The sequence below is a fragment of the Lipotes vexillifer genome, unplaced genomic scaffold, assembly GCF_000442215.2.
Source record: "Lipotes vexillifer unplaced genomic scaffold, Lipotes_vexillifer_v1.1 scaffold440, whole genome shotgun sequence".
NCBI classification, from domain to species: Eukaryota; Metazoa; Chordata; class Mammalia; order Artiodactyla; family Lipotidae; genus Lipotes; species Lipotes vexillifer.
Window position 1 is genome coordinate 1,969,002 of NW_006778543.1, and position 22,606 is coordinate 1,991,607.

The following is a 22,606-nucleotide window of genomic DNA, read 5'->3' on the forward strand; positions in this document are numbered from 1 at the left end:
GGCCAGATTGCTCCAAGAATATAACAAACGATGTGACGGATAACTCAGAGTGTCTGTTTCCTGGCAGTGGGTGATTAATAAACAGCCCACGGTCAGGCCCCGACATGCAGTCAATACACCAACTATTTTGTGACTCTAGACAAATGGTGCCCCGGCTTTTCTCAAGATGACAGTGAATTACACTCCCTCCCACTCTCTCTCTCTCTCTCTCTCTCTCACACACACACACACACACACACACACACACACACATACACACACCACCACCACCACTATTACTATTATTTATCAAATAGTTACAGGGAGGCCAGACGCTGAGCTAAAAGTTTCAAGGAATATCATAGGAAAATATATGATTCCTGCCCTCAGGAGCTTGTAGTCCCGACTTACTTTGTGCTTGTATAAATGTCTCTGTGAGCACCTCGGATAAGAATGATAATAATAGCTAGAGTTAGTGAGCACTTACTACGTGCTAAACACTATGTTGAGTGATTTACATGTTTTATCCAATTTAATCCTCATAATAACCCTCATAATCCTCTGAGGGCGGTATGATTTTTATCCTCACTATGCTGATTGAGATACCAAACAGAAACACAAATAAGTTAGTTAAAACTAGCCCGGGGGTCACAGAGGCAGGATGTAGTAGATCTGGGGTTCAGGTATGGGAGTCAGTCTGGCTCTAAAGCCTGGTATCTTACTTACTCCCTGAGAATAATCAGCGCTGTAATTTAGTAAACATTTCCTATGGGCCAGGCACTGTGCTGAGTTATCTTACATGCATTCCTTTATTTAGTGCTCACAATTAGTGATTAATCTCATTTATGGAATACGTTTTAAAATGCTTTCACTTGCTCCTTCCCACATTTCTGTAATAGCAGTACTATTTTTATCTTACAGGTGAGCAAACTGAGACTTAGGCAGTCATAATACTTTCCCCGGGTTAACACTGCGGGATTCAATCCTTGATCAGTTTTCTCCAAGGCTGGACTCCTGCACATTAGCGTTATAAGATAGTTCAAGGAAAATGCCTTCAGATAGTATCCCAGACAAGCATTATCCCGAGAAAGACAGTAATACTGCCATTTATATAGTGCTTTACTACTAACACTCAAATTTACTTGAGTCCCATGGTCAGTCTAAGTGCTAGTAGCTCAGATTGTAGGTGTCAAACTGAAGTTCAAAAGCTGAGGGGCAGGGCTTCCCTGGTGGCACACTGGTTAAGAATCTGCCTGCCAATGCAGGGGACACAGGTTCGAGGCCTGGTCCGGGAAGATCCCACATGCCTCGGAGCAACTAAGCCTGTGCGTCACAACCGCTGAGCCTGCGCTCTAGAGTCTGCAAGCCACAACTGCTGAGCCCACGTGCCTAGAGCCCGTGCTCCACAAGAAAAGCCACCACAATGAGAAGCCCACGCACCGCAATGAAGAGTAGCCCCCGTTTGCCGCAACTAGAGAAAGTTCCTGTGCAGCAACGAAGACCCGACGCAACCAAAAATAAAAATAAATAAAATTTTAAAAAATGAATAAAATCTATCTTTAAAAAAAAAAAGCTGAGGTCTAGAGTCATACCACTTTGTCCCCACTCCCTGACCTTCATTCTTTCACTAGTTCACTTAAGAAACCACCATGCTGGGCTTCCCTGGTGGCGCAGTGGTTGAGAGTCCACCTGCCGATGCAGGGGACACGGGTTCGTGCCCCGGTCCGGGAGGATCCCACATGCCGCGGAGCGGCTGGGCCCGTGAGCCATGGCCGCTGAGCCTGCGCGTCTGGAGCCTGTGCTCCGCAGCGGGAGACGCCACAACAGTGAGAGGCCCGCGTACCGCAAAAAAAAAAAAACCCCACACACAAAAAAAGAAACCACCATGCTCTGGAGAGAGAAAACTCAATAAGACCTTCTGTCTTCTGTAATTCACAGTCAGAGCAGAAGAGCTGAATTCTTTCCCTCTAAATATTTTCTACTCTTGTCTATGGATCCACTTGGACCTCCTGGTGGAAAGATGTGGGTTTGAAAAGGCAGATACTCTGACCCCTGCTGGTAACATTTGCCCCTGGGGCCACTCTTCTGATTCTCTTCACCTTCCTCTCCTTGAACTCTGGTGAAAAGCAGAAATTGACCTTCTCAGGAGATAGAACTGAACACTTGGCCCTGTTGGGGAGACTGGCTCTGCAGTGGTTTTTAAGCATCTGCAAGCAAAGAGTTCTGGTAGCAACCTGAGAGCAAATCAGTAAACTGCAAGCCCTCAAAATGGGTCTACACTTTAGACGTCATCAGGTCCGACTTTCAGATAAGCAGCTGGCGGGAGTGGATGGGGGAGACAAGAACACTTCAGGAAAAGCACCAGACTTCCGCCAACAGCTTGGGGGCGGTGGAAAGACCTCGAAGAGGCAACTCCAGAAGTTCAGTAGGTAGGACAAGAAGGTACCAATGACCCTTTGATGATGATGGTGTTGATGAAGAAAACAGCAGCGAATGTATCCCACAGCTTGCAAGGAAAGCTTGTTTCCTGCCCTAGGCAGGAAGTTTTCCTGGGCTGATTATCTCTGGCTCTAACTACCCCAGGCAACAAACGGTGAAGAGGAAAAAGCATGGGCTTTAGAACCAGACAAGTTAGAGGAGTTCCTTCTACATGTCTATGCAACCTTGGAGATTAATGACTGCAAACTCCCAGAGCAGTGCTCTGAGACAGTGCAGTGCATGAATGAGAAGGCTTGTTATTGGAGGGCTCAGAAACCGCTGAGAAGGGGATCAGACAAGAGCGGAATACGGTGTCTGGGACGCACTGCAGGCTGCGCCCGGATCTTGGCTGAATCTGACGCTCGGGGTGGAGAAGCCCAGCACAGCAGCAGCTACGCAGCGTGCGCCCAGCCCTCCCACCGCCGGCCGCGGCTGCCAGGAGGCCGGCCGCTGGCGGGAAGGGGTCAGGAAACCTCAGAGCCGCGCGTAGACAGCAGCCGCCTTGTTCCGCAGCCCGGTGGCTTTTTTTTTTTTTTTTTTTTTTTTTTAAACTAGCAATATATCAGGTTTCTGAAGAAGGAAACTGAGTATTGTAAAAGTTGCAGTTATTCCAAAATTAGTTCTGAACTTTTTTACAATCCCAGTCAAAATAGCAGTGGATTTTTTTTTTTTTTTTTTTTTCCGCCTCCCAGGGGCCAGACATCCCCGTCCCAGCACCGCCCACCGCCCCCCCGCACCGCGCCGTTTCTTTCCGCCCTGGCTCTGAAAGCGTTAAGCCCGGACCCCAGCCCCACTCCCCCGCTCCCGCCCAAGGTTCCTAAAAAAGAAAGGTGCAAAGTTTGGTCCAGATAGGGAACGAATGATCAAAGCGAAGCCGATACTTCCTGTTGCCGGGACGCTATATATAACGTGATGAGTTCACGGGCTGCAGAGACGCACCGGAGCGCTCACCCCGCAGCCGCCGCCTCCGAGCGCCTGAGGTTTCCCGGGGACCACAATGAACAAGTTGCTGTGCTGCGCGCTCGTGGTAAGTCCCTGGTCCGGGGACGCGGGCACCGGTGTCCCGGGCGCCTGGGGAGGCTTCTCGCCTCCCGGCCTCCCGACCTCCCCGAGGACTGATGGGGAAAAAGCTCGACTTGCTTCCTCTCCCAGGAGAGATTTGGGGTCAGGTTGGAACAGGAGACCTCTTTCAAGCTTATTGTGCTTCTCCTAGGGTGTCCCTTTACACTGGAAAGTTCCTGCTGGGTTTATGGAGAAGAGACGAGCTCTGGACCGTTTTTATTTGAATGATTTTTTATCCATTCTATTTATTGTCTTTCTTCATCTCAGATGGTTCATACCAGCTTTGCTTAGTTAACCTGAGCATCATTATCATCATTATTATTATTATCATTAGAATAAAGTGGTCTCTTAGAATCAAGATAAGTTGGGAGATGTCAGTCTTCTTAAAACTATTGTAATTAGAATAAAGTTTGGATGCACTGAATATGATACGATACATCATTAGGCTCATTCCCCACTTAAGCAAATGCTATGGGAAATTTTGAATAAGTGGCACCAAAGATCACATATGCCCACACATTCTTTACTGTGAAGTTTAACATTTTACTAACTTTTTATTATCAAAATGGGATATTTCAGTTCTCAATTTCAATGTAATGTGAGATAATGTTAATTAGGTTCTAAAATATATTAAATAATTGAAGTTCAGCACTAAATAGAGCTAAAAGTTATTTTACACATACAATTTGGAAAAGAAGGAATCTCTGTAACTTTTAGCTTCTTTTTTTGTTTTTAATTTGGATTTTGACCAGTCAAATTAATAAGATTTGTATGTAGATTATTCTATGACCAATGGGTTATTTCCTTTATGTCACTAGAGTGTGGAATGCATTGAGACATGAATCAGACATTCATGAAAGGATAGGAAAATCCATATTTAAGCCACATATGTGTTTTGGAAGTTGTTGCAGTAACTGCATGAATATCAATGTCCAACCCACAAAGAGTGAATGGAAGGCTAGGAAGTCTTCCAATTAGTTCCTGGGATACACAAACATAAATAAGTAAATAAATAGCAAAGTAACTAAAGAAAAGGTAGATTAACAGGAGTCCACACTTAAGTATGCTAATCTTATGTACCACTACATATAATACCGATATGTGTATGTGTGTATGTATATTATATAAAATAACTCGACCAATATGGATAGTGTGGAGAACTTTTTAAAAAGTGAAGCTTTATTAAAACAGGACACATATAGAGAATTGCACAAATCATAAGTGTCTGAGTTTCTCAAAGTGAACACTTGTGAGCCAGCACCCAGATCAAGCAACACCACATTACCAACACCCTAGAAGCTTCCTGGGCTTTCTCCCTGTCACCACTACGGCTGTGGCTAGAGGAATCAATATTCTGACTTACAATGCCAGAGATGAGTTTTGCTTATATTTGAACTTTATATAAATGAACTTTATGTACTTTTTTGTATCGGTTTGCTTTCACTTAAGGTTCTACTGTGAGATCGTCTCCAGTGTTGGATGTACAAAGGCTCATCCATTTTCACTGCTGTGTAGTATTCCATTGCATGGCTACACCACAATTGACTTAATCATTCTAGTTTTTGGCTAGTATAAATAATTCTGCTATTAAAATGGGTACCCTTTTATTCTTCCTAGCCTTTTATATGCTGTCATAGACTAATTCATAATAAACATATTATCAGTAACTTTTAAATTTTAGAATTTCCATTAAATAATATATATATACTTAATAATAAGTGTTTCAAAATAATAAGTAGACAAATGTTTTGATATCTGGTCTGTATATGGTTGAAGATATATATTTAGATAATACAGCATCTACTAATGGTCGATGATACAGCATTATCAAAAGAGAAACCTTTTATTGTCTTGAACACAGTAAATACTTTAAATAGGAATGATTTCCCTTTTCCTTTCTGTAGTTTCTGAGATTGACTTTATTTTATAAATAATGGAAAAAAGATACTTTGTACTTAACACGTGAAGAGTCCAAATGCCCTTTTGTAAACACCAAGATGTAGTTCTAAGAACTGGAAGCATTACAGCTATTTAGTCCTTTGTACCAGGCATGCCACTAGGCACTAGGGACAGAATGGAAAACATGGACACGATTTCTGTCCCCATGGACCACATAGCCTAATGGGAAAAGCAGATATTGGATGTATAATAAGAATAACAAAAGGAGAAGCACTAGGTGACTTGGGAACATAAAAGATCCTGCCTTCCAGGACCTCATAAAGAAAGTTGCTGCGCAGTGGTTACGAGCTTGGTTATTTTGGATCAAAATTCAAATACCAGTACCACTGCTTACTTGATAAAAGATTGTGTGGTAATTTACATCTCTCTTGAGTTTTAGTTTTCTATAAAATAGAGATAATAATATGCACACATGCAAGATAACCCCATAAAGTTCCTGTTCCATATTAACACTAGCTTCTAGCCTCATGCTCACAGATAACTGTAGGACGCTCTAGACCCAAGTGAATTACATACACAAAGTGCTGACGAAGCTCAAGGGAGGGAGAGATGGCCACCAACTATTACCTTGAAGGAGCAATAGAATGTTTCACTGTTGGAGATAAAATCAAGGCATCCTGAATCTAAGAAGTGGAACAAGGTAAAATTGTGAAGCAAAGTACAATTCTAGATTCTTTTTTTGCGGTACGCGGGCCTCTCACTGTTGTGGCCTCTCCCGTTGCGGAGCACAGGCTCCGGACGCGCAGGCTCAGCGGCCATGGCTCATGGGCCCAGCCGCTCCGCGGCATGTGGGATCCTCCCGGACCGGGGCACGAACCCGCGTCCCCTGCATGGGCAGGCAGACTCTCAACCACTGTACCACCAGGGAAGCCCCCAATTCTAGATTCTTTTTGTGAGAGCAGAGGATATGCCTGTAAGCAAGCACTGAGGGGGTGTGGTCATTAGGACTAATGCCATAGTCATGGGCTTTCTGGAATGCTCACTGATGTAGCTAATTGGAGACCTACTCTGCGAGATGAGGTGGTCACATCACCAAGTTATTTCTTTCACGGTTGCTCAAGGAGCCTCCCTAGACTAGGAACATCCTGGTCTAGGACTAGATTTTAACTGGTGGCTGAAACATCCCAACATGGAGCTCTAGAACCATCCATTGACCTTCTCAAAGCTAAGCTCTGAATTAATGTGAGACACTAGGGCTTGGGGTTGGGGGGCGGGGTGAAGAACTGGGGGGTAGTAAATGTTTTTTCCCTGGACCACTGCCTGATGTGTCCGTCCTCCTTTTGTTGTTGTTTGTTTTGGTTTCCTTCCCCTCCCCCAGTGGTTGAGTATATCTGTCTAGCCTTTTTGTTTGTTTGTTTAAGAGAATGATAACTGAAGTTTTGGGGAGAATCTAACATATACTCAGTCCACAACAGTCCTGAACCTCTGTCCCTAGCAACCTTTCTGGCCTCGATCACCCATGAATCATCAGCACAATTCCTAATTTCAGTCTGGTCTTTAATTTTACTTCTTAGGGTAAAACCACAGTTGTCAAATTCCACTGGTCAGGGAAGAAGGCTTTCTGTGCCAGATGTTTTATCCACTTAGTTCTAGAAGGAGAGCTATGGCGGTGTCTATCAAAGGGGCGCTAAGCACACACTCAAATATTCTTGCTCTCCTATCCACTAACTTGCCAGCTGGGTTTTGCTCTAAGCAACTCTCAGCCCCTCTGCCTGCATCTTCCCTTTTTGTGAAAGCTTTCTGTGAAAAGCATTATTTCCTTTTGCATCTCGTTGACCAGCAGTATTTCCTTTAGCCTGAGTTTCTCCTTTGCAGCCCCAAAAAAGAGGACTGGAAAGTATATTTCAGAGAAAGAGTAATTTTATAAAAAATTATGTTTGCATTATTCAACGCCTTACCTAATGATGCTTGGCTACCCCGATGTTGTTTACTATGGAGCAGAGATGCCAACGTTATCTGTATATTTGAGTGTCTTACTCTGTAGAGCAGTAGCTCTCCATCAGATCAGACTTCTTCCATGCACTTATTAAAAAAAACCCTTTGTGGGCTTCCCTGGTGGCGCAGTGGTTGAGAGTCCGCCTGCCGATGCAGGGGACACGGGTTTGTGCCCCGGTCCAGGAAGATCCCACATGCCGTGGAGCGGCTGGGCCCGTGAGCCATGGCCGCTGAACCTGTGCATCCGGAGCCTGTGCTCCGCAACGGGAGAGGCCACAACAGTGAGAGGCCCACGTACTGCAAAAAACAAAACAAAACAAACAAACAAAAAACCCTTTGTAACAACTCCCTTGCTCTCCTGAAATGAAATTTAGAGCGCCTATATTTTACCTACATACAGAATTTTAAAAAATCAATATACTGGCATAACTATACTATAAAGGAGAAATAAAAAGAAAGTAATTTATAATAAAATAAGCTTCACCAGAAGACTTAGTGAAGTAATGTTGTATTAGCATCTTTACATAGAATTGCCATGAACAGACTAGGAGGAACAAAGACGGGTGCGCATGTGTCACATTGGGGTTCAAAACCATGATCAGTCCTGGCTTTGGTGCTGTGATTTTTTGAATGGAGAACAAATCTCGCTAAAGTTTTAAACAAAACAAAGTACAACCCTCTATCAAATTTTGTGTTGTTAAATTCCTAGAAAATTCAATATGTATAAAAATCATGCAAAACCCACTTTATATGTATACACATATGTATACGTGTTTGTGTATATATATTTATATATATTTACATATGTGTATATATGTGCGTGTATATATATATATATGTGTGTGTATATAAATATATAAAATGGAGTTCAAATCCAGGCTCATATAATGATAAATGGGTTGGTTTGTTTTTTTTTAACTTAGATCACTTATATCAGTCAATAGGACATTTGAAAGTATGTGGGACATGGGATTATTCTTGATCATTGGGGACATTTAGCAGCACATAGAAACTGTGACAACAGAAATCACCCACGAATTTCCAGAACTTCTAGGGGATAGTACTACACCTGTGGTAAACAACATATGAGCTCTTTGCAAACATAAATTTTCATCTGATTCGTATTTATAGCCCTCAGGTCTGCACAGTACCTGACACTAAATGTGTGTTTGCTGAGTCAAAGGAGCTATGGTGAGATTTGCTGGGGTGTGTGTATAACCTACCAGCAATTTCCATGGATATCCCAACAGAATGTAGCTTACTGCTGGAGATCTAACATTTTAAAGTTAGCTTTGATCTCTTTCAAAATATAAATATAACACCCTACCCACCTGACCAGTATTTTAAATATTCTTTTGTCCATTTCTACTATGAAGATACATACCAATACCGTCGTGAAGGTCCATTCTTAAGAGAGCAACAAAAATGAACCAGATTTATATGTATACCCTTGCAGGTGCTACGTAACCTCAGCTGAATCCCCTTTTTGACCTTCCCATCAAGTGTTCATTCTTGGTTTGATAAATTTGATACATTCGTAAAATATCCCAATGGAGATGTCAAATAGGCATTTGGATTCAAAAAAGTTCAGAGCACAGGGGAAGCCTGGACTTGAGATAAGAAAATCTGGGTCATGAGCATAGAATGGGTTTTTTGTTTGTTTGTTTGTTTTTTCTGTTTGTTTGTTTTTAAGCCATAGGGAAGGATATTTCACAGGGCAAGAGAGGAAAGGAGGAAGCAGCTGCAGAGTACATTTCTGATATTGATAGTCAGGTAAACAAAATGCAAATATGAACAGTAATAGCAGCCATGTTTAGAAAAGAAAACAAAAATCAAAATAAAACTTAGCAACCCACAAGAGCAGGAACTAGTCAATCAGAAATCCTAGCAACATCTGTAAACTATCTATGCAAGAAGAAAGAGTGAGGTATAGCCAACTTGAAATACACACGGTATTTTTATGTGACATGTAATTAGTTTTTGGAACTCACTACCACAGAATATTTATTTTGGGGTAACTAGCATAGAAAGTCTAAAAAAAGAATTCTTTTAGACAGTTGTAGGGATAAGAATAGTGTTACAACACATTAGGTAAGAAGCTGTGTGGTACCCGCTCCCTCTCACATTTACCTGGCCTTGCTAAATGAATGTTCCAAAGGCCAGAACAGTCTACAGACACACTAAAATGGTTTCTCTCAACTACAAGGTGACATAACTTTCCAGGTGCTTGGGTAGGTTTTTTTTTTTTTCACCCTAATGTCTCAGAAGCACCTGAATCAGCCAGACCATAAATGGATAGAGGATGCAGGAGGAAATGAAAGGTCATTTCTGAAGGTCATACTTCTAAAAAAGTAGTGTGCTCCAAAAAGCCCTGATTTATTACCTTCTTATTGGGATTTTTAAAAAATCAATCTCTTTAGTATTATAGTTTTAATACTGTGAAAACATTGTTTAATTTCCTTGAAGCATCTTCTTTAAAACTAAAAAGAGTAGCCTTAGGATTTTCACTACAATTTAGTCTGCACCTTGGAAGCATTTTCTATAAGAGCCTCTTAAATAATCAACTTTAAAGTAGGAAAATCTGTGTCAAGATGAATTTAGATTTAAAATAAGATAGTAATTCATCTAAGCTTTGTGACCATCTTTAGTAAATTCAGTTTTCTTCTCTGGTCTTTGATCCCCAAATCTCCCTTGCCATGTAATGGTACTTTCTTGTTCAAAAAAACTATTTTATTCTTAGAAAATATGGATATCATAGACCTTACTCTTTAGAAAGCCCCCCTCCACCAGCAGTTGGCATCACCACCAACACCAACACCAACACCAACAAAAGTAATTTAGGAATTCATTTGTGAGGTGTAATGACAGTAAGAGCTCTACAACAGCAGACAAGAAGCAAGGGATTTTATTTCTCAGTTTTGCCTTAGATTCTGAGGTCCAGTCAGTGACTTCACTTCTCTGAGTCTTACTTTGTTCATCTCTAAAATAGGGGTGTTGGATCAGGTGATGCGTGGAAGGTCTGCTTTGGTTTTAAGCCTTTGTCATTAAAAAATGAATCAAAATTTTTTACTATATACCTGCTAATATTCCAGACATACGAAGATCAAATGGACTTAGTTATCTATGAAAAAAGTATACCAAAGACATTTTAAAAAAAAATCTATTTTGTTGCAATTGTCAAAGTTTCTTCTGCCCAATTGGTTTCATTTATAAGAAATTCTGTTTAAATCAATGAGATCACGAGAGGAAGCAGCTTTTGAAATGTCGCCTGCTTTTAAGTAGCAAGACTAGATCTGGGCTTTAGGATCACAGATTATTCTTTTAAACTAAAAACTATTTTTTCATTCTGAAACAAGTCCTTTTTTTGTCTTCAGCTAGCATAGAAGCTATTAATGTGTGTATTTTCATATCCCATATAGTTAGAAGCCAGGTCCAAGACATTCCCTCAGGACTTACTAAAGCGGTATAATTATGGTCACCAGCAATCTCCTTAGACTCCTTTTGAGCAGAGTTTTCAATCTGTATTCACAAGGAAGTACTTGACCACTGCATACTGCTCTTTGGAATAAGTGTCAAACGGTCAGGTGAAATAAGCATGATAATGGGTGGGTTGGCATGACCATTAAATACTGCACTGGAACTCTACATGGGCTGTTAGACACATCCCTCTGCTCCCACACTGTTTCCTTTCTCTTCTAACGTCCAGTAAAAGGAAAACAATCAACCAGATTGTGCTAAAGTAAAGGTCAACCAGAAAGCGTGAGCGATGGATGCTGCACAGTGATGTAGCCGTTAGTGCCGCTTGTAAACATTTTCCATTCTTCTCCCTTTCAGAAACACGGTAAGATCGTAGTTCTTAGTTTTCTCTGGGGAGCAAGGGGGTAGGGGTGTGCATAGTTCTGGCAGTGACTTGTGAGTGTAAATGATAGAAGTCACTTCCACACTAGAACACTTAATTGTCCATATATGACCCCCAACACTTTTTTCTCTTGCCCTCTTTCACAGCAAACCAACCATGTTCCAGATATTAATTTCTATATCATCCTAGGTCCTGAACAGGTGGCAATGCTAACAACCTTCATTTTCACAAAAAATCCTCTAATGTGGAGATTGGTATCTATTTTATAGGCAAGGAAACAGGTTCAGAGAAGTTAAGTAATTTTCCCTAAGGTGACCTCAGAAGTTTTTTCTGTCCTGTAGGAGCTTACATCTAGCAGCTGAGTCCAGTGAAAAATATCCATAAAGCAGAGCAAAGCTTCTGGGTTCCTTCAACCAGAGTTCTCTTCTCTGCCGGGGTTAAGAATGTCCTGGGATGCGGCTCAGAGTCATATCCTTGGTCAAAGTGATTGCAATGTGTTTTTTCATCCTTTTTTCAGCTCCTCCTTCAGCTGGAGGGGGTCACCATGTTTTTGTCTTTGTTTTTTTTTCTGTTGAAATTAAATGTCCTGGCCTCCTTACTGGACTTGAATTCTAAGTCCAGACCCATTAGGGTATAGAGCATGAGGCAAACGCTTTATATTTTAGCTCCTTATTGGAAAAGTGCAATCCTAGGGAAGCAAGAGCGGGTGAAAGAAGAGTAAGCAAAAAAGGAAGGCAACTTCAAGGGGGTGCATCACTGAGAAGCTGCTGCTTAGTATAAAGTGCAACTGATTGCTCAGTCTCACAAGACCATCTTCCAGAGAGGCTGTGTGAACTACTGCATTCCAGGGCAGAAGACAGAGAAGAATTTATTCACAGAGATAAATGATAGATAGACAGATAGATAGAAAGATAGATAGACAGACAGATAGATGACAGATAGATAGGGGATGGGATGGCATGGATGGATGTATGGACGGATAGACAAAATATAGATCTTACTGAATTTTACCTTGTGTCATAGGCGATCATTTATATGCCTATCTCTTTAGTAATACTGCAGGTTCCCAGGGGGAACAGTCAATTGTTAAAGGCTTAGGTTCAGACAAGATTGGATTTGAATCCAGCTCAGATGTGTACTAGCTCTGTGACTTTTGACAAGTCACTCAACTTCTCTGAGACTGTTTCTTCATCTATAAAATGGGGTTAATACTATCACCTCAGAGGTGGTCGGAGGGGATGGATGACAATAGCATGTGAAGAAAGGGCTCAGTATAGAGCCTATTATGTAATGATGTTATAATATACTATGTTATTATATTCAGCATATCACCCAGGGCTTCCAGTATGATGTTTTGCATGTTGTAGGCACGAGATAAATGTCTACATGTTTAAATCACATCCTGTTTTATTCCATTTCCATTTCTAGTTTCTATTCCATTTCATAACCACCATGGCTGTTCTTTTCTAACTTTCTCTCACCAGCTGCCCTTGACCATATATTGATTGGGCTTTAATCTAGATCATTAGCAACCAGATTGACTCACAGGATGATGTGAGCAATGTATTATCTTTGAGGAAAAGTAGATATAAAATGGAATTTAAAAATTGATGTTCAAAAATATCAACATACTAGGGCTTCCCTGGTTGCACAGTGGTTGAGAATCTGTCTGCCAATGCAGGGGACACGGGTTCGTGCCCCGGTCCAGGAAGATCCCACATGCCGGGGAGCGGCTGGGCCCGTGAGCCATGGCCGCTGAGCCTGCGCGTCCGGAGCCTGTGCTCCGCAATGGGAGAGGCCACGGCAGTGAGAGGGCCACGTACCACAAAAAAAAAAAAAAAAAAAAAAAATTCAACATACTAAAATGTATTGCCCATTCTGAGCTCAAAATGCCAGGGACTGTAGCTGGAAAAGTGAACTAGTGATATCACCCTTGTGCTTGTCAAGTGGGCCTGAATGGACATAATTATAAGAAAAATTGCAACCAGCCCTGTTGTTGTGTTGAAATTTTCAGAACTGATGCTATATCTCAAATCTGGTGATTAATAGAAGTCCAAGAGAAGAAATATTAAGATCTGAGATCCAAAATGTGGGAGATTTCTACACATCTCCCTCGGGAAGTTTGAAGTGTTTACCTGCATTACAAGTTCTTTTGTCCTTCTCATTTATTTGTTAATCTATCAAATGTTAATTATCTGTAAAACTCCTCTGAAGCAGCACAAGCCTCATAAGCAAATCTGTTCTGACAATTCTGGTTGATTCCAAACATAAACAAGGTACTGCTAATTAATTTTAAAAGCCTCCAAACAACTAAAGGAAACTTCTTGAAGGGAACCGAAAAAAACTCATTTAAAGTTAAGTTTTACCTGGAGACAGTTCTTCAGCCCCAAGGGAAGCAAAAGAGTGTAAAATTTGGCCCAGTGATTCATCTAATAAATCATAATTGCTTGTGTTTCCTTTCTCCTGTTTACCTAGCAAAAGCTGTTGGCAGCAAATCAGTTCCTAGTAGATGACCAGATTTAATGCATTTGCTCTACATCCTTACCTAGAGACCTAATCCTGGCTATTGCGGAAATTATTAAGCAGTGGTAGACCCTCAGGTGGGGAACTGGCAGCAGGAGATAAACCTCTCAAATGAGCTACCTGCTTTTTTACACACTTACCTTTAAAATAGAAGCTAAATACAAGTGGAACAGTACATGAAAAATGCCAAGCAAAATGAAAGATGCTTAAAGAAAATCTTCCTTTAAGCAAATTCTGTCATCACTATCATTTTACAGATGAGAAAGCTGCAGATTTTGTCGTTGTCCTTGAAAATTTATCCTTTACATGGAGGCTATTTATCTGTGTCTGTAGAATCACCAGTAATCCTAATTACACATAGTAGGTACTCAATATCTATTGAATTGAATAAAATTAAAATAGATATATTGAATACTTGCTATGTATAAGACACCATGCTAAGCATTTAAGGTGTATGGAAACAAATCCTTTTCTATCTGGGCCCTCTAAGCAAATCTGTGGAACTGCCTTGAAATATTTTACTTAGACCAAGCAAGTGATACAAGTTGGGAAGATACTGAAACTGATTTTAAAAACAAGTCAGAGATGCTTTTCCTGGAGATGATTAAGAATAGGATAGATAATCGACTTATGGCATATTTTAGGTGTGTTACTCCCTACTGAACAAGAAACTTCAAAATGTCTCCTAAAATGAGTCTGATTCAAAATGTCTCCCATTTCCCACCTCCTATGTAATTAGCATATGTAATAATGACTCATTCTTGTCGGGAATCTTATTCTTTACCAAGTTTATTTGTGTCCCTTTACTAATTTTAAAACAGTTGTATAGGGATAGATAAAATAAGGATTATTCTCATTTTAGAGGTAAGATAACGGCCAAGGGTTATTAAGCTGGTGGTCGAACTGAGCTTGGAACCCTGGTATGCAGGTTTCCAGCTAAAAGTGCTCCGGTAAATTCACATCAATCTAATGGATCTAAAAGCTGTACGCTTTTTAGATATTATTATACATTATCCATTTAGCATTCTTCTTGAAACTTTCTGTGATATCCCTACATTTTTTCCCCTCTTTTTCATCCCATCTTGCAAATGTCTGTAGGTTCCAAAGGTTAACATTTTAATCTTCTTTTCTTCTGTACAATATCCTTGGGTAATGCCATCCTATTCTCTGTTTCTAGAGCCATTTATGTGTTCATAACCCTGAAATCTGTGCCTTTAGCTGCGTTTCTATCCTGAATACCCAATACACGTACTTACGTGTCTACTCGACATCATCACTTGAGTCTCATAGTTGGAAAATCCAAAACTAAATTCACTGTCTTCCTCCATAACTGCTTCCTCCTCCTGCTGTTGGTAATTAATGGCAACACCACATATCTAGCAGTCAGAATTCATGGGCATGTTCTCTATTTGCTATTTCTAGTACCTCCCTCCCCATGCAATCAGCTAATATATCATACCTATCCCTTCCTCTCCTTACCACTAATTTCAGCTTCTCCTCATTTCTGACCTGTTTCTCTATTGAGCCTTTTCTTGATCCTCTTTTTCCTCTGTTTTACCTCCAATTGTTTTGCAGTGATTTATGGGTATTTTACATCAGCCTAGGCTTTTGGATGAATGTTCTAGCAAACAGAAACATTAACTTATTCAACCCCATTGCTTAGCAATATTTCCAGAGCATAGTAATTGTTTCAATTACTATGTTCACTGAATGAATGAATAAATAAATTATTTAAGGAATGGAGGAAATAGGAAAGAAGTTACTACACAGTAAGACTATAGAAAGTCAAGTAAACTAACCTTCATAGGAAAAGAGGTTTTTTTTTTTTTTTTAAAAAAAAAGCTTCATAGTTTATACTACAAGAGATCTTTAGGAAACTCACCATGATATATATCCTGAATGTTTCCTTTCTTGGCTAAGATGAACTGTAAAATACTATGGTTTCCAAACTGACCAGAAGTTTAGCTAACTCTGGAGAGTCCTCAAATAGTTTTCTGTGGCAAAGATCATGACGAGGGATCACAAAAGGAACTCCCAAACCAAGTAGTTATTTCAAGCTTTGTGTGGGCTCCTTTTAATGAATTTTCCATAAACGGAAACCCACTGGGTCACTCATGGTTCTGTATACCAGAGAGAGCAAGCCCAGTGGTATGCGACTGGCTGCATTGCATCATGCAAAAATAAATTTGCTGGAGGAAGTGTATTCTTGTATCCTTTAAGGAGAAGCATATATTGGTAGCCTGCTGTAGTGAAATCACTTGCCATCTAAGAAATTTCCATCTCAGTAACTTTGGACAAGAGCTAGTCTTAGCACAAAGAAAGAAAAATCATCAGTTCATCTAGACTTTGGGAAGGCTTTGGTTGACCTCCTCACTTTCGTGATCTCCTATCATTATGCTCTCGAATCTGAACGAAAAGTTAGCATTTTAGGGCTTACTTTTGGACTATGCATGAAGGCTATAGCATAAGTTAGAGCATTTAGTAAGTGTTAAAGGATATGGCCAAACAATAGTATTCTATGGCACATGCTCTGGGTTTTAATTCTGCCTCTACTAATTACTGTGACCTGGCATGGTTGATCATTCTAAGACTCATTTTGTAGCTTGTGGAGACTTAATGATGATAATGGTAAAACATCATAAAGTAGGTACCAACCAATGTGTTATAAAGATTATTTTTTAGTTCACCGCCTGGCACAGAGATTTAATGTGTGTTTGTTAGAATGGAATAGACAAAACAGAATTCTACCTTCATATTGCCCATTTTTCTTTCCACTACCATGTAACTCCTAAATATGGGGAATTTTGTTAGAAATTTTATGTTTGGGACTAAGAGTTATGTGATTAATTGAAAGATCAGTTAAAGCATTTAATAATAAAAATTGCATACCTATATCTTAAATATTTTATTTTGACTTAAAACATTTAAATAGACATTCATTCACCTGTATTTTGAGATACAGTCAAGGCCTTTCTTAGAATCTGTGTTGGCTACCTGGAGTCCCATGCTGTCTTTCTTACAAAACCCTTATCTAAAATGTATTGCCCATCCATTTCAGTTTTGGAACTTAAAGATATTTTTGAAATAAATTGATTATATAATCCTTCTGGATGTTTTCCCCATTTTGTTTTTGCAGTTGTCTCAGCTACCTCAAATTCTATGGTAGGGTTTTGTTGTTGTTGTTTTGTTTTTCCATGCCTCAACTTTATCAAGTCGTCCCCCAAGCATTCAATTTACTTTTCATAGAAAAATAATTTTTTCACACCCATGCTTACTGGTTTACATAATATTTGAGTCTCCCAACTATAGTTACAACTACAGCATATACAGACACATACATACAATGAGCATAACAGAGTCAGCAGCAAACATACAACTGACTTTTTTAAGAGAGCAAATGGGAGCTGGAATGCTCAAGGAGAAGGCATGGCTAAGAATTCAGCGTGCTGGGGCAGCCCTTGGTTTTACAGAGGGAATGGAAGGCATGGGTGAATCTGAAAACTGGAGGTTGATAAGAGAGTTCTGCAGTATAGGCATAGCTTGGAGATATCGTGGGCTCGATTCCAGACCACCACAATCAAAGGAATATCACAATAAAGCACATCATATGAACCTTTTGGTTTCCCAGTGCATATAAAAGTTATATTTACACTATACTGTAGCCTATTAAGTGTGCAATGGCATTATGTCTACAAAACAATGTATATACCCTAATTAAAAAGTACTTTATTGTCAAAAAATGCTGTCATCTGAGCCTTCAGTAGGTCATAATCTTTTTGCAATAATAACATTAAAGATCACTGATCACAGGGAAGTCCCTGGCGGTCCAATGGTTAAGACTCTGTGCTTGCACCACAGGGGCACGAGTTCCATCCCTGGTTGGGGAACTACAATCTCACATGCCACGTGGCATGGCCAGGGGAAAAAGAAAAAGATCACTGATCACACATTACCACAGCAAATAGAATGATAATGAAAAAGTTTGAAACATTGCAAGCATTACCAAAATGTGACACAGAGGCACAAAGTGAGCAAGTGCTGTTGGAAAAATGGCACCAATGGACGCTCAACACAGGGTTGCCACAAACGTTCAGTTGTAAAAAAACACATATATTGTGCTGTGAAGCACAATAAATCAAAGCACAGTAGAGCAAAGTATTGTAAAAAGGGGTTTTACAAATAAAAGAGTGGAACAAGAAGTAGGAGGGGGGTTAGAGCAAAACATTTGTTTCCAAGTTCATTGGCTACTCAAACTGTCAATATTACAGTGCTAGAAAGAAAAATGGTAGAGCCAGAAAATGCTTCAGAGAACAACTAATTCAGCCCACCCATCACCTTCACCCACTACCATCACCTGCTAATATTTGATAGATGAGGAAAGATGGCTGGGTTTGAAAGAGAACATTCTTTAACACAGTCCAACATGAAAGAAAAATGGAAGGTGAGGAAAGGGACAAAGCTACTACAGATGGAGCCTGAACTGTCCTTTCAAGAAAAGAGACATGGGGGGCTTCAGGAAGGATTCCTGGACTGGTGGGAGGCACTAGATTAGAGGACTTTTGGATTCCCTTCAAGGATTAGGGGTCTACACCAGAGGATGGATGGATAGGGAATGGGGAGAGGAAGAAAGAAGAAATGGAGGGAAAATTCCATTTAATTTTTCTTTAAAAAACAAGCATAACCCAAAACAGACTGGCCTCTTTTACAGACAGAATTTCATGCTCCTGCATAGACACCTATGTACGTGTCCTAGCTTTTGCAGATATTCATCAGTGGCTATGTTGTGCACTTCACAGAAAACTTTATTTTTGAACTCTTCTTAGACTTTAAATATTATCAGCTGGCAAAGGAGATAGAGCCAGTGTTAAGATGGTCTGTCCTCCTTTGGCTTCTTCCTCATTGCTTTTCTAGGAAAGGCAGAAGAAAGTGAGAGAGAGGACTGAGATGAAGAGCTTTATTAACTTTGCCCATCCTCTGTCCAGTAACTGGTTCCAGAAATTCGGTGCAGGAATTGGGCCTAACCAGGTAGGGAGACTCAGTATCCAATATTGGCCACACAGAGTTCTGTCATTTTACCAAAGTGGAAAATTTTCAAATAAAACACAGAGGCCCAATGGAACTTGCTGAAAACAAGTCTGCAGTTCCTAACGGCTTTCCGATTTTTTAAAAAATATAATACGATCATTCCACGCAGTAGCCGAGGAGAAATGACCTTCACCATTATAACTGCTCTCTAATCCTTAAGTCAACCTGATTTATTTATTTTTTTCTCTGTGGATTTGTTTCACCTAAGCTTCCCTGTATTTTGAAGAGATGGCAACTAATTTCCTAAGCATGGTTTCAGGAAACCAACAATGTCATGTCCAATTGCCTAGAAAAATACAAATTGCATCAGTATTCTTGGTCAGGTCTTGTATTTGTGTGGCTGCTTGTAGTGAGGGACGCAAGCCCCATCTGTGGGGTTTTCCCATCTCATCCTCGTCACTTCTTGGTAAGAGAGAAAAGGGTCCGCTGATGAGTAAATGAGCCACGTTGGTGTGAGGAAGGGGGCGTGATGGGAAGTCAGGCGGGGGGTAGTCTCAGGACTGCTAGCCCTACCAGGATGGGGATCACTCAGCAGCAGCAAGCTAGACAAAGGCATATCCCTATGGAGCTCTGAGCTGAGCTTCTTGAAAGAACAGAACCCTCAAAAGTGGCTTTTCAGGAAATTGAAAGTGAACATCAAGAGAAAAAAAGCATTTTTCATTGCTTTCCTGTGTCTTTGCGAGTTGCATCAGGAAAACTTCATTCCCTAGCGTTGAATATTTTAGAAATATTTGAGCCAAGCCCACACAGGGGCCTTGAAAAATATAGCATAATATGATTCGAATGACCAAGAAGCAACAAAGTCAGTTCATCTTGCTTCATTTCCTTCAAAACATTGATCGTTATTTGTAGTTATTTACTCCTTTCCTTCTATGTTCTCTGCCTCCTCACTAGACTGTGGGCAGTTTGAAAAGCATCTTTGTTTCGTGCACCACCACATGCTAAGATTTTCTACAATGCCTGGTACACGGTAGATGCTCAACAGATGTGTGTTGAATGAACAGATTCCATCTATTTCTGACAAAGCCCAAACCAGAGCTTTCACTCGTTACTGGTCCACTTCTTTCTCCTAATGTTGACCCAGTTTATCTGAGCCAATAGAAAACCCCAGGGAAATTCAAGAACACACTTTTCCCCAAAACCCTCGGGTCATGAGAGCGTCCTGAAAATACCACCGAAGCAGCCCTGGTTTTGCACTGTATTCTACTTTTTGTTGGTTAGGAGTCCCTTACACCACAGCACTCTGAAAATTGCTCTCAGTTAAAAAGTCCATGGCCCTAGGTGAGATCTTTTATTCTTTCAATCTGGTTTATCAGCTCCTATTAGGTCCAGACATCCCTGACCCTTGTCATGTCCCAATAAGAAGTGTATAGAATTACTTATTAAAATGCCCAAATGCTTATGAAAAAGGCCTTTCTTTACCTTTGTTATTCCTCTTTCAAAAGGAGTGCTGTTTCCCTAGCTTGGCACACTTCTTCCAGGTCAGTGGGTTTCTGTGAGATTTCCTGAGTTCTGCAAAGAAGAGAGTTTGGAAAAAATTATTGTTTGGCCTGCCACCTTCCCAAAGCCTGAGAACAGTCGGTGTTGATCCCTGTACCAGAAACAAACAATAAAACCCAAACAAACCACCCCTACGCACAAACAACACTTTTTCTTCTAATTAGTGTGAAGAACTATTTCAGTGTTCCCTTGAAGACCTTCTGAGATCTAGACTACAAGACAGAATGCCCCTGTGGCGCTGCCTTCCCAAGCAGTACTCTTGCCTGCAAAATCTTCTTTCTCCTACGCACACAGCTCTTCGGCCATTATGGACGGAAACTTCTGAAACCCTGCCTGCTCCCTGAAGTTTTTCCCAATTAACCTTAAGAGAGGTGGTCATTTAATTTTCTAGACATCATTCACCTAGGAGATTCAAGACTGCACCATATGATGTTATGGAGGAAATATGTCTTAAAATTCTAGGAATTTTCCAGTAGATTACCAGCTGCACAGAGACAAAGATCGTATCTTTTTCCTTTTTTTTTTTTTTCTTTTTGGCTGCATTGGATCTTCGTTGCGGTGTGCGGGCTTCTCGATCGCAGTGGCTTCTCTTGTTGTGAAGCATGGGCTCTAGGCCCGTGGGCTTCGGTAGTTGGGGCACGTGGGCTCAGTAGTTGTAGCTCACGGGCTCTAGAGCGCAGGCTCAGCAGTTGCGGCGCACGGGCTTAATTTCTCCGTGGCACGTGGGATCTTCCCGGACCAGGGATCGAACCCACGTCCCCTGAGTTGGCAGGCGGATTCTTAACCGCTGCGCCTCCAGGGAAGTCCCAAGATCATATCTTACTCACCAGCATACTTCTGGTATATTTCTGGTAGGCATGCAGTACATATCTGTTGCATGAGTGAATGAATGATCAGAATGACTGTAATCACCAACTGTTTACTTTACCATATGTTTGGAATCGTTACATCTTAGAACGGGAAAACTAAAAGAAAAATATCATCTCGTCCTAAATATGCTACTGTGACCACTCCATTTAAAGTTTGTAACCTCTCCACCTTCCCCTCCATATTTCCAATCTTTTTTACTTGACCATTTTTTACACCACTTATTTTCTAATGTATAATTTATGTGTAATTTATTTTCTTACTCCCCCAGTTGGATGGTAAACTCCATAAGACAGAGTTTATTGACTATTTTATTCACTACTGTATCCCAGTTGCCCAGAACAGAGCCCGGGACACAACTATCGTCAAGTGAATAAATTATATTTATTGAGTATGGGCTCCACACGTGGGAATCACTGCAGTAGATTTTTCAATCCCCAGCCCCAACTTCACATCTGTGGAATCAGAATATTTAGGGATATAAATCTCAGGAATCTACATGTTATCAAGGTGTCTAGGTGATTCTGGTATAGCTGTTCTGAGAACCACTAGTTCACCCAACTCACTAATCTAGTGATAATCCTGAAGCCCAGGGAGGTAAAGTGTCACTCAGGGCACATGGGTTATTTAGTGGTGCATCTAAGTGCAATCATTTCTATTTTGATGAGCTTTCCACTCCAGCCATCTATGAGCTAGATTTACTTAATATGTTTTGCTGCTATTGCCATCTTGGTCTTTGAGATTAAGCTACTTAGAGGCAAGAATTATGGCTTCTGAACTCACTTTCTGTGGTTGTAGCTCAGTAGGCAGGAAGGGCATGAGGCTTCAGGTATTAAAGGAGTCTTTGAGGTTAATGATGCTTTTGCACAGAAGAACCACCCCATTTCCATGCTAACATGCCACGATTTCCCTTTCTTCTTCTAGTTCCTGGACATCTCCATTAAATGGACCACCCAGGAAACCTTTCCTCCAAAGTACCTTCATTATGACCCCGAAACCTCTCGTCAGCTGATGTGTGATAAATGTCCTCCTGGCACCTCCCTAAAACAGCACTGCACAGCAAGGTGGAAGACCCTGTGTGCCCCTTGTCCTGACCACTACTACACAGACAGCTGGCACACCAGCGACGAGTGTCTGTACTGCAGCCCAGTGTGCAAGGAACTGCAGTACGTCAAGCAGGAGTGCAATCGCACCCATAACCGCGTGTGCGAATGCGAGGAGGGGCGCTACCTGGAGCTGGAGTTCTGCTTGAAACATAAGAGCTGTCCCTCTGGATTTGGAGTGCTACTCGCTGGTATGCATCCGCTTCCAACATGCGGCCGAATTCATTAGCATCACACCAAGTCAGGCAGTAGGGAA

At 40.9% G+C, this 22,606-nt stretch overlaps 1 protein-coding gene across 1 annotated transcript in view; it reads left to right on the forward strand.

Annotated features, from left to right (window-relative positions):
• Positions 1–3,131: 3,131 nt before the first annotated feature.
• The window catches only part of TNFRSF11B (TNF receptor superfamily member 11b), a 28,716-nt gene continuing 9,241 nt past the window's right edge, over positions 3,132–22,606 (forward strand). The window contains exons 1-2 of the mRNA XM_007451676.1: positions 3,132–3,484; positions 22,172–22,541. Of these exons, the coding sequence (XP_007451738.1) occupies positions 3,455–3,484; positions 22,172–22,541 (400 nt within the window). The 5' untranslated portion in view covers positions 3,132–3,454. The remainder of the gene's footprint in view (positions 3,485–22,171; positions 22,542–22,606) is intronic.